The sequence below is a fragment of the Cucurbita moschata genome, unplaced genomic scaffold (assembly GCF_002738365.1).
Source record: "Cucurbita moschata cultivar Rifu unplaced genomic scaffold, Cmos_1.0 Cmo_Scf00030, whole genome shotgun sequence".
Classification (NCBI taxonomy): Eukaryota; Viridiplantae; Streptophyta; class Magnoliopsida; order Cucurbitales; family Cucurbitaceae; genus Cucurbita; species Cucurbita moschata.
The window spans coordinates 2,396,129-2,406,036 of NW_019268546.1; the positions used below are offsets into that span (position 1 = coordinate 2,396,129).

The 9,908-nt window shown below is 36.5% G+C and overlaps 2 protein-coding genes across 3 annotated transcripts; both read right to left on the reverse strand.

The window, feature by feature from the left end:
* Window positions 1-1,123: 1,123 nt before the first annotated feature.
* LOC111464479 (probable protein phosphatase 2C 6) lies at window positions 1,124-3,720 on the reverse strand. Of its 2 annotated transcripts, XM_023108698.1 has the most exons (5): window positions 3,411-3,457; window positions 3,249-3,286; window positions 2,008-2,294; window positions 1,828-1,933; window positions 1,124-1,588 (listed from the first exon to the last, which is right to left on the reverse strand). In XM_023108698.1, the coding sequence occupies exons 1-5, from the start codon at window positions 3,428-3,430 to the stop codon at window positions 1,272-1,274; spliced, it is 768 nt and encodes a 255-aa protein (XP_022964466.1). In that variant the 5' UTR covers window positions 3,431-3,457; the 3' UTR covers window positions 1,124-1,271. The 2 variants fall into 2 exon arrangements, with proteins under 2 accessions (XP_022964466.1, XP_022964465.1); XM_023108697.1 differs by lacking the exon at window positions 3,249-3,286 and having other exon boundaries at window positions 2,008-2,292; window positions 3,411-3,720.
* Window positions 3,721-4,987: 1,267 nt separating this feature from the next.
* LOC111464477 (transcription factor MYBS3-like) lies at window positions 4,988-7,959 on the reverse strand. The gene is made up of 3 exons (XM_023108695.1): window positions 7,500-7,959; window positions 5,991-6,199; window positions 4,988-5,738 (listed from the first exon to the last, which is right to left on the reverse strand). The coding sequence occupies exons 1-3, from the start codon at window positions 7,831-7,833 to the stop codon at window positions 5,208-5,210; spliced, it is 1,074 nt and encodes a 357-aa protein (XP_022964463.1). The 5' UTR covers window positions 7,834-7,959; the 3' UTR covers window positions 4,988-5,207.
* Window positions 7,960-9,908: the final 1,949 nt, after the last annotated feature.

Consider the following 9,908-nt stretch of genomic DNA (forward strand, 5'->3'; position numbering starts at 1 on the left):
AACGATATGATTACGTTATGGATAGAACAATTGTTATGATTTTATAGGTAAGAAACAATAATATAATCGAAATAAATTCATAGGACTTAACTCATTTGAATTTGACTTGATTGTTGGTCGAGTCAATATTGACATCTATCTCTACCAAAAGGACGGAGGTGAGGTTTTGATACGAAAAAGTAGCTGAGGGCCTCCATGAGTATCAAACAAGCCAAAATAATGAACCAAAGGTTCCTCTTCCACCGACCCGTCATCTTTCCATCTAGTTGGAGATAGAAACTCTAGAACAATGGCAATGGCATCCTCTATTGCAGTTCTATATCCCTTATCCAATCTAGAACCCCCACCAAATCTTAAAACTACCACGTTCATTGTCCATTACACTCATCAAGCCACCGTCACTCCCACGAGTGTCCTTTTGGCCGCGGCAGGAACAGTAGCTTTTGTCGATGATTGACCGGAGTCGTTGATCATAAGCACTGAAACGGCACAAGTTATAAAGATAAGTTAAGGTAGAAAGAAGATATAATTGTGGAGAAGGGGTTTTTGCTACAACGCGCGAAGGAATGAACATACATCGCAATCTCCTTAATGTTGCATGGCCTAGAGTTAGAAACAAGAATCGGAATCTATTCAAGACTGTCAAAAAATCCAATCTCATTACAACATATGGTCAGCCGATTTATGCACTTTGCTGTGAATCAAGATCTAATTACATGTTACCTGGTTTCAAGTCAATGGGTAAAACTAAGCTAAATATTGGAAGACATTTGGGAACTATCAAATTTTCGTAATAAAACAAAAACACATAAAAATAAATAAATAAATAATAACAATAATAATAAATTAATAAAGAAAAGGAAACCGATCAAAACAAAGAGAAATGCCTCCAAAGGATTGTTGCGCATTTCGAAAAAGGATTGTTGTCCACTATGGATTGTTTTGCACCATTCACCAAAGTGTTACCCAAATTAGCCCATACGAGTGCTCGTAGCAACCTAAAACAAAGAGAATCTAAAACTATGCATTCATCGAGCATCCAATAACAAGACACTATGATGTTGCTATCATATGCATATGTATATTGCTTCGCTACATGTTCAATAGCACGCATATTCATTTGATAAAGAAACACACACCAAACCTTTATAACAAGCTAGAATACAAAAGGTAAAGAGTTGCAGTGGTTTATACAACGATCAAGTCTAGGTCTAGTTTCTACACAGATCACCATGCTTCTACCAAGCCAACGGTGATATTGTTTTCATCGCTCAGTTTAGAGATCCCTCATTTGGTGCTTTCAAGTCAACTACAATAACTGAGATATTGTCGCCACTCAAATTACTAGCTTCCTTGCGTATTTTATTTGCAGCACATTGAGCTGGATAAATCACATTACCAGTTCCACCAAGCGCCAACTTCTTGCGTTGCCTTTTCAGTACGCTGCAAGCCATCTTCATCACATCATCGTTGGATAACACATCCCACACTCCATCACTTGCCAGAATCAAACACTCATCTTCCTCGGTCCTCGATGTGAACGTAATCTCCGGTTCAAATATAATCCACGGTTTCAAGTAATGATCACCTGGTCAAAAATATATTCGAAAATCGCAACAATGAAAGATAAACATCCACTAGTTGTCCGCTCATTTAAAGAATGATCATGGGTTTATAAGCAAATAATACTCTCTCCAATGGTACGAGACCTTTTGGGGAAGCCCAAATCAAAGCCACGAGAGCTTATGCTCAAAGTGGACAATATCGTACCACGGTGGAGAGTCGTATTCGTGTAACAGTTATGAGTCGGTATGGGTTAGAAGAAACCTATTGCTCTGGTCATTGCCAGCACTCCTTCGACCCTAGGACAGCCTACAAACAGAATTTTTGCTCCTCCCTTCATAAGTCTATCATATTCATCTGGCCTGCTAATCTGCATCAGAAGAGGGGAAATTCTTTGAATCATAATATTAACTAAAAACATTGAAGAATTGGACATAATTGAACCTTGTGGTCAACTGTCAAGGGAATGGCTTGATTCCCACGACAAAGCAGTGCTCTAGAGTCACCACAGTTGGCAACAATTATTTGGCAAGCTGACAGAAGAACAACCAAAGCGGTAGATCCAACTGAATATGGGGCCAGAGTCTTGTCCTTGAAGGCATCGTCAACCCTCTCATAAGACCTCGTCAATGCCATTTCCCATCGCTCTTGCTGCCCATTTTCAGAGACCCCTCTGTTCCACTCTTCTGCTAATAGTTGATGGAACTTCTTTGAACAATAAGTACTCACCTGAAATCATCGTTAAACATCTAAAATTGTACCGAATCATAATGCTACCATTATGTCAAATGTGGTTGTGAAGCAAACGAGAGGTTATTAGTGAAGCTTCCACCAAACATTTTTATAGTTCTTCTTCAACTAAATCCTCGTACATGCAAATGACCTTTTAACAACCGGAAACAAACACAAGAACATGCAAACCATAAATATTTCTCCTCGTCCATCAGTTCAGCGAAGACACTAAGTATATAGCCTCCGTTTGGTGTTCAAAGGAGCACTAGACCAAGAAAATGAAACCGATCAAAACAAATATAAATACCTCAATCCATCCACATTTCTAATTCCAAAATGAGACACTAGTAAGAATTAAAATGATAACAAAACATCATGCATTGAAACGAGCGGGCAATATTTTGAACCATGGACTCTAGCTTCCCGGTGGGTTGGATGAGATCTAGACCAGGCCCAGGCCCAGGCCCAGGCCCATTTCAGAAACAACCAAATCTGATTTATGGGCCGAATCATCCAGGTTTGGGCCTATGAGCCATTAACATTATTTTTCCAAAAATGCCCTCGTCCCCTCTTCCAAAATAAAAAATTCATTTTTGGCTACATTTTAAATCATGTTTTAATTTATTCACCTGCTATAATTTTAGTTTTCATAATTAATCCATTTTATAAAAAATAAAATTATTGGATGAATTAGAGTTAAGAAATATAAATAAAAGAAATAATTAACTTTTTCAAAGGAACTATACTGACACTCTGTCCATTACCATTACCTGACACTCAATCAATTACCATCAGTTGCATCACTGCTTGATCGGTAAGGGTTGGGAAGAGTGTCTCAAACCATGGGACAAAGGATCAAACACTTTGATTTTACTTCCGACACCACCACAGGTCGGGTTCGGGTAGGTTGGATATGAGAGTGCGAGTGATGAAAAAATTATAAACAGATACTCTATTAAGGAACTTGGAGAGACCACACTCGAATCCGCACCTAAACCATCAATTTTTAGTTTTTTTTGTTCTGGGTAGCATACCATCACTTTCTATTTACCACCGATATCACGTACAAAAAACAATAAGTGCATTCAACTAATTAGAGATATAAGAAAAGGTACCTGAGGGCCTCCATGACCATCAAACAAGCCAAAATAATGAACTAAAGGTTTCTCTCTCACGGACCCGTCGTCTTTCCATCTAGCTGAAGATAGAAACTCCGGAACAATGGCAATGGCATCCTCCATTGAAGTTCTACGTCCCTTGTCCAATCCAAAACCCCACGAAATCTCACAACTACCGCCTCCATTGTCTATTGCACTCATCGAGCTCATCGAGCTACCTTCACTCACACGAGTGTCCTTCCGGCAGCGGTAGCGACAACAACTTTTATCAATGATTCACCGGAGTCGTTGATCATAAGCCCGGAAGCGATTCAAGTTATAAAGATAAGTTAAGGTAAGAAAGAATATATAACTATGGAGAAGGGGTTTTTGCTCCAACGCGTGGAAGAAGGGATGAACATACATGGCAATATGGAAGAAAGGAATGAACATACATGGCAATATGGAAGAAGGGATGAACATACATGGCAATCTCCTCGATGTTGCATGGCCTGGAGTTGAAAACAAGAATGGGAATCAGTCTGAAGCTGTCAATAAAATCCAATCTCATTATGACATATGGAATCTCTTCACAGATTTAGATTTATGCACTTTACTCTGAATGCACTTTGCTATGAATAAAGAACTAATTACATGTGGCATGGTCTCAAGTCATTTGGTAAAACCTTACATGTGGCGTGGCTTCATGTCGTTTGGTAAAATTTGGCTAAATATAGGAGACAAAAAACAATTACACTTGATTCTCTAAATTAGCACTTTGCTTTGAATTAAGATCCATTTACATGTGGCTGGGCTTCAGATCATTGGGGGAAGGTTCGGCCGGCACTTTACCTTCTTTAAGAGGTCTTACTCAATACCTCTCTTAGTCTGTCTCCTTTAAAAGACTGTAAACAAAGATAGTTCGAAGAAGGAATCAATCTTGACCTTATTCCTTATCAGACAGACAACAACAAAGAGACAATTTACTTAGTTAAAGAATTTAATACGGTATAAGTTATTGAGTTCAGGAGTTGCTTGCCCCAGTCTACTTGTGTGAAGATCGCTTTAGAGTCTAATTTCTAAAGTTGGTCATGACAAACCTAGTGGCATTAGAAAGGAAGAAAGTAATAAATTTTCATGAAACAAGTGACGGTCAATAATCCTCACAAGAAAGATAAATAAAATAGTTCTTCATCATACTTAAATAACCTACAAATTAGAATCGAAATCAGAAGGGGTAGTTAGTGTAATACAGAGTCTTAGCTTGAGAATTTGAACAAGAACAAGAAGCACTTTACACTCATGTATGTCTATTGTTAGCTTGAGAATTTGAACAAGAACAAGAAGCACTCTTACACTCATGTTGAACAAGAACAAGAAGCACTCTCACACTCATGTATGTCTATTCATGTATGTCTATTCTTAGCTTGAGAATTTGAACACGAACAAGAACAAGAAGCACTCTCACACTCATGTATGTTCCCCGTTGAAGCTCACTCCCAAAGTGTCAATTCCTTGATTAGAAGGCTATGGAGATGATCACGATAACACTAGAGAGAGATGTATTAATTTAATGCCTAAAAAAGGTACAGAGATTATCCACGAAATCAAGTTAGGATCTCCTTATTAATATATTTATTACAATATCTACCTGTTACAGTTACAAAGAATACATATACTTTAAGAACTTTCTCTGGCCTACATTATCATTAAAACATCCACACTACCAAACTTTCTATGAAAGACAAAACTAATTAGGGGTGTAATTTTTCAAGGAAATCTCACGATGCATAATAAGACGCCTCCCTTCTTGTTTCAAAGAGCTTTGTTTGTGTCATTGTCGTCCTTGTTTAACTCCGAACGACTGACTCGAGCATTTGGATGAAATGCTGACAGTCGTCTTGAGGGTTCGCTTATCAATTTTAAGGTCAGAGGTGAAGGCTCTTTATGCTCCCTTTCGTGCTCTCGTAGAGTGAGTTGAGACATGCCGACTAGTTCATCAACGTTGACAGGTTCCTTTGGCACAACTGGAATTGGCTTTAGTACCTCATGATGACACATTTCTACACCCTTTTCTTCTTCAATTGGGACTGTACTTGGTGCCCAAATAGAAAAAGGAACAGGCACGTAAGCCGAGATGTATCCCGGTATCATAGGCGGGAAACCAGCAACTTCCATCTTGGGTTCATCAAGTTCTTTACCATTTTCTTCAACTGCAGTTTCCATGATATGGAACTCTGAGTTAAGTGAGAGATTTAGTGAAGGTTGTGAACCAGTGTTCTCTGTTTCTTTTGCCTGATAACCATGTAAAACTTCATCTTCTGGCGCACGCAGCAGATCAGTTTCCTGAAAGACATGAAATAAAAGAACAAAATCCTTATCAAGTATAAATGGTACCATGCTAACAGATAGGCGCACTGAGACCCAATAGCAGATGCATTATGAATTACTGGCACGAGGGTCACTGATCTTTCGATTACAGTACGAGACGTGATCACAGAAACATGACAAGAGATTTCAACAGAAATTAAAATGCGAAGTCAACAGGTCTGCCAGGCACCAAATGTAAACTAGAAAATATAAGAGTTCAAGACAAACCGTCTCTGGAACCATGTCGAAAAGGCTTGACCTACGCTTTCTTCTTGTTGCGTTACTCAGCCGAATGAAATACTTCTGGGCATGGCTTGCCACCTGAGTTGGAGTCCTTGTAATAACAAAATTTCGAGAAATCCCGCGCCAGTCTCCTTTCCCCAGTTTCTGAAGACCAAATAAGAATAATCGATGCTCCTCCTCTGTCCATGGAACACCTGAAAACGAATTCTAAGGTATCAAACATCAGTAGTATAATACCTGATCCAATTATTAGAACTGCAATCCATTAAGAGAGTATGCAAACTGTTTGATCACTTTTGTCAAATTCCATTGGCCAACTTGAGAGATAAACCTCAATCTCTTTCGATCAAAAAATTGTAGACTCGACATGAAAACACATCGACTTTCTGGCCTTTGGGGAGTTCTACAAATGCCGATTCTTCAAAAAGAAAGTTGAAACAGAGACTTTTACCTACCAAAACTATAATAGACTACACCAATCAAACAAGAAGAATAATAACTTTCAAATCAATTGATAATTTACCATCTAATGTCAACTTTAGGCTCTTACAGCTAAGCTAATCAAACAATGTTAATGACATACAAACTCTTCACCCATCCAGCCATGTTCGCATACTAGATAGTAATTGCATGGCCCAGTCTCCACCCACTTCTTTCCTTACAAAGGTCTACAAGTTTCTGATTCAACATATCCTGCTAAAATATTGCAAGCAGTTACGAAACTTATACATGTATCATGCAATGCAATATTTACCACAAAATGTAACCTAAAGAAGTATCCGTCCCCTCCGACCTCCTCCTAGACCTGTCGACTTAAAATGAAATTATTATCAAATGTCAAGCAATTGAAGGCATTATTCCCCTCTTCAACTTTCCACAGCTATCATTACAGTAACCATTGAGAGGAAAGACACCAAACCCATATGGAAAAGCCTGTAGGTCATTACCTCTCAACACATAATTAGGAAGAACTGATTCATAGTTTTCTACACATGATTAAGGGAAGTATTTGAAAAAATCTACTCCATCCACACTATCCACCAAGAAACTTGAGATCAGAGACCTCATTCTTAACAGTTCAACCACGGAAGTTACAGAAAGCAGCATAAGCCATCGGAATGGGAGTATCAATGATAATACGACACTAAATTCAGGAGTAGAAATTCGCAACAAAACCAGAAAAAAAAAAGGACGGAACAGATCAAAAGAAGAAGAAAGAAATAGTCAAAGAAAAATTCCGAAATGATACTAATAAAACTGATGGAGACAAGAAAAGCACCCGAAGGTGAAGCTGTGATGACAGACACAAAATCCGTCACAAATATACAGCAACAAACGATTACGAAATATATCAACTAAAATCTAAACACGGAGATCACGAAATTAAGCTGCCTTATTCAAATCGCACGGGAAATCAGGCACAAATTCCTCTCGGAAACAAATATTTCAAAACGAAGCTATAATGTTACAATTCTGAAACTGTTTACCCGTTACCTTTCTTCCTTTCAGCCCCTCGATTAGCAGAGCAGGTTGCATGGGAAGGATCGTCGGAAAGAAAGCCATCGGTATCATGAACAGCGTCGGAGTTAGGGGAGTCAGGATTCGGCGAGGCGGCGGCGGAAGAAGAACTATGGTAATGTGCAGAGAGGTTACCCATGCTAGCGCTTTTCTTGATGAAAGACCCATCGGTGAGCCTAACCCCAAAGAGCTTCACACCACCACCACAGCCGCCGCTGGAAAGGGCACCACTGCCGACTCTACCGCCGCGGGAGGGGCAGGTGCGGGAGTTGTGGCCATTGTTGCTGCAGTGAGAGCAACGCCGAGTCATTGCGACCGGTGACCCGGCGAGTCAAGCCCCCGAGTTAGTGAAGAGAGCACAAATGAGAGAAGATGGTGGAACTGAAGATCGCGAGAAATTAGAAGAATTGAAAGAGAGAGAGGATTTTTTGTGGTAGTGTTTAGGGAAAAATCAAACTTACTCTGTTCGTTCAATCGGGAGAGATTGGCGAAACGCGGGTGTTCGTTGGTAAAGACTTTTCCAATGTGACCATTTTACCCTTGTTTAGGATAACCTACTCTTTTCCTCCTAGTCTCCTCTCCCCATCTTCTTTTATCTTTCGAAAACATTATTTTTTTGATCTTATAATACTAATTAAATACCTATTAAACATTTTAGTCTATTTTTTATTTTTTTTAATTTATAAAACTCCAACGATCCTCAATAGCTCGTGGGTTGTTGGATTTGTCTGTCCGTAGGTTTGAAACAGCAAGAGTCATCTCACTAAAATGGTTCGACTCATTTTTTAAACAAAAAAGACAAAAACGGGAAGAGTGAATAAAAATTATAGTGTCAACAACGACATGTGACAACAATAATGATGACGACAGTCAACGACCATGAACATAAAGCAGTGATTATTTGTTTTTAAGTAAGTCTTGGCTTACGTATGACAAGATGTCATTTGGTATACAAAATATGTTATGTTGTAACTCACTATAGGTGAGACTAGAAGCCATTTCGACCGGTGTAATCCATAATTCAGATGCTCGAGACAAGTACAAAGCTAAATAAAGTCACGCTAAGTATTCCTTGATGTATGTAGAAACGTAAATCAGAATTAAGCATGTAAGAATCTAACACAACGAGATAAGCCAAATCGAAATTACAATGGTTTCAGTTATATAATTATTAATTCAAATAATTGAATTAATATAAATAAATTTATTTTTATTCAAAGTTATTGAGAATAATTGTTATCCTATAAAATATACCGTGTGGATAATTTAAACTTTTTAATCACCTTTTTATCCTTTTTTTTATTCGTTCAACAAAGCTGTAAAGAGCGTAAGATCAGAGGGTAAAATGGAGAAAGATAATTTATTTTTTTTTAAAAGACAAATTAAAGTTATTGTGTTATTTTAATCTTAAAATATAGTATAGTAATTCAATAAAAGGTAAGAGAAATTCGATTAATTTGTAACGGCATCCATAAATAAAAAAATTTGACCATATATTTTCATTAATTGATTTATTTAAAAGTAAATTATTCTCAATGTTTTTTTTATTTAACAGTACTTTTTCGATTTTCTTTGTTCAATATTGGTCTTGGTCGTGGTCAATGTTGTTAGCATAATAAAATAAATCATAATATAGTAAATTTTAATTATTTTAAAAAAATAATTACACTAAGGATGAAATTATTAATTATTATTTTATTTTAAATATTAATAAAAATATTAACCATCTCAATAAATAATTAAGAGACAAAATGCACGATTAACTTAAATTATATTCTAATTAAGATTAAAGAAAAACTCAAGTACATACTTGAATTATACTACTAATTTTGATTTAAAATATCATAAACTCCCTTGTCCTGTACTCTTTTCTCTCTCTATAATGGTCGGATTTAGAAGATTTTTTTAGTATTTTAAACACATGACTTATCTTATCTTATACTTTAATAATAATAATAATAATAATAATAATAATAATAATCATAATAATAATAATAATAATAATGTTTTGACTTGTACATCAATGTTTATATCCGTTTATTAACTAGATATATATCCACTTTATGAAAAATAATATAATTATCTTCCCAATAATCATCCCATTCTATATTCATTTTTAAAAATAAAGTTTTTTTTTCATAAAAATATAATTCTACGTATATTTAAAAGTTTATTTAAATAAGATTTGAAGTAAAAATATTCAGTAGAAGTCTCACCATCTTCTGCTTCAAACCAAATGAAAAATTCATGTTTCAATGATAATGAGAGAGGGTGTAGGAGATTTCCCTACATTAGCTAAACTCGGTCAAATAAAGTAAAATATATATATATATATATATATATATATATATATATATATATATATATATATATATATATATATAA

Excerpts from the sequence above, each read along its gene's own strand:
- LOC111464479 (XM_023108697.1), bottom strand. The coding sequence starts at position 3,623 with ATGAGCTCGATGAGTGCAATAGACAATGGAGGCGGTAGTTGTGAGATT. Across the intron at positions 2,293-3,410 it reads ATGGTCATGGAGGCCCTCAG|GTGAGTACTTATTGTTCAAA; the intron begins GTACCTTTTCTT and ends CGATGATTTCAG. Across the intron at positions 1,589-1,827 it reads GGCAATGACCAGAGCAATAG|GTGATCATTACTTGAAACCG; the intron begins GTTTCTTCTAAC and ends ATTTTTGACCAG.
- LOC111464477 (XM_023108695.1), bottom strand. The coding sequence starts at position 7,833 with ATGACTCGGCGTTGCTCTCACTGCAGCAACAATGGCCACAACTCCCGC. Across the intron at positions 6,200-7,499 it reads AGGGGCTGAAAGGAAGAAAG|GTGTTCCATGGACAGAGGAG; the intron begins GTAACGGGTAAA and ends ATTCGTTTTCAG. Across the intron at positions 5,739-5,990 it reads TCGACATGGTTCCAGAGACG|GAAACTGATCTGCTGCGTGC; the intron begins GTTTGTCTTGAA and ends CATGTCTTTCAG.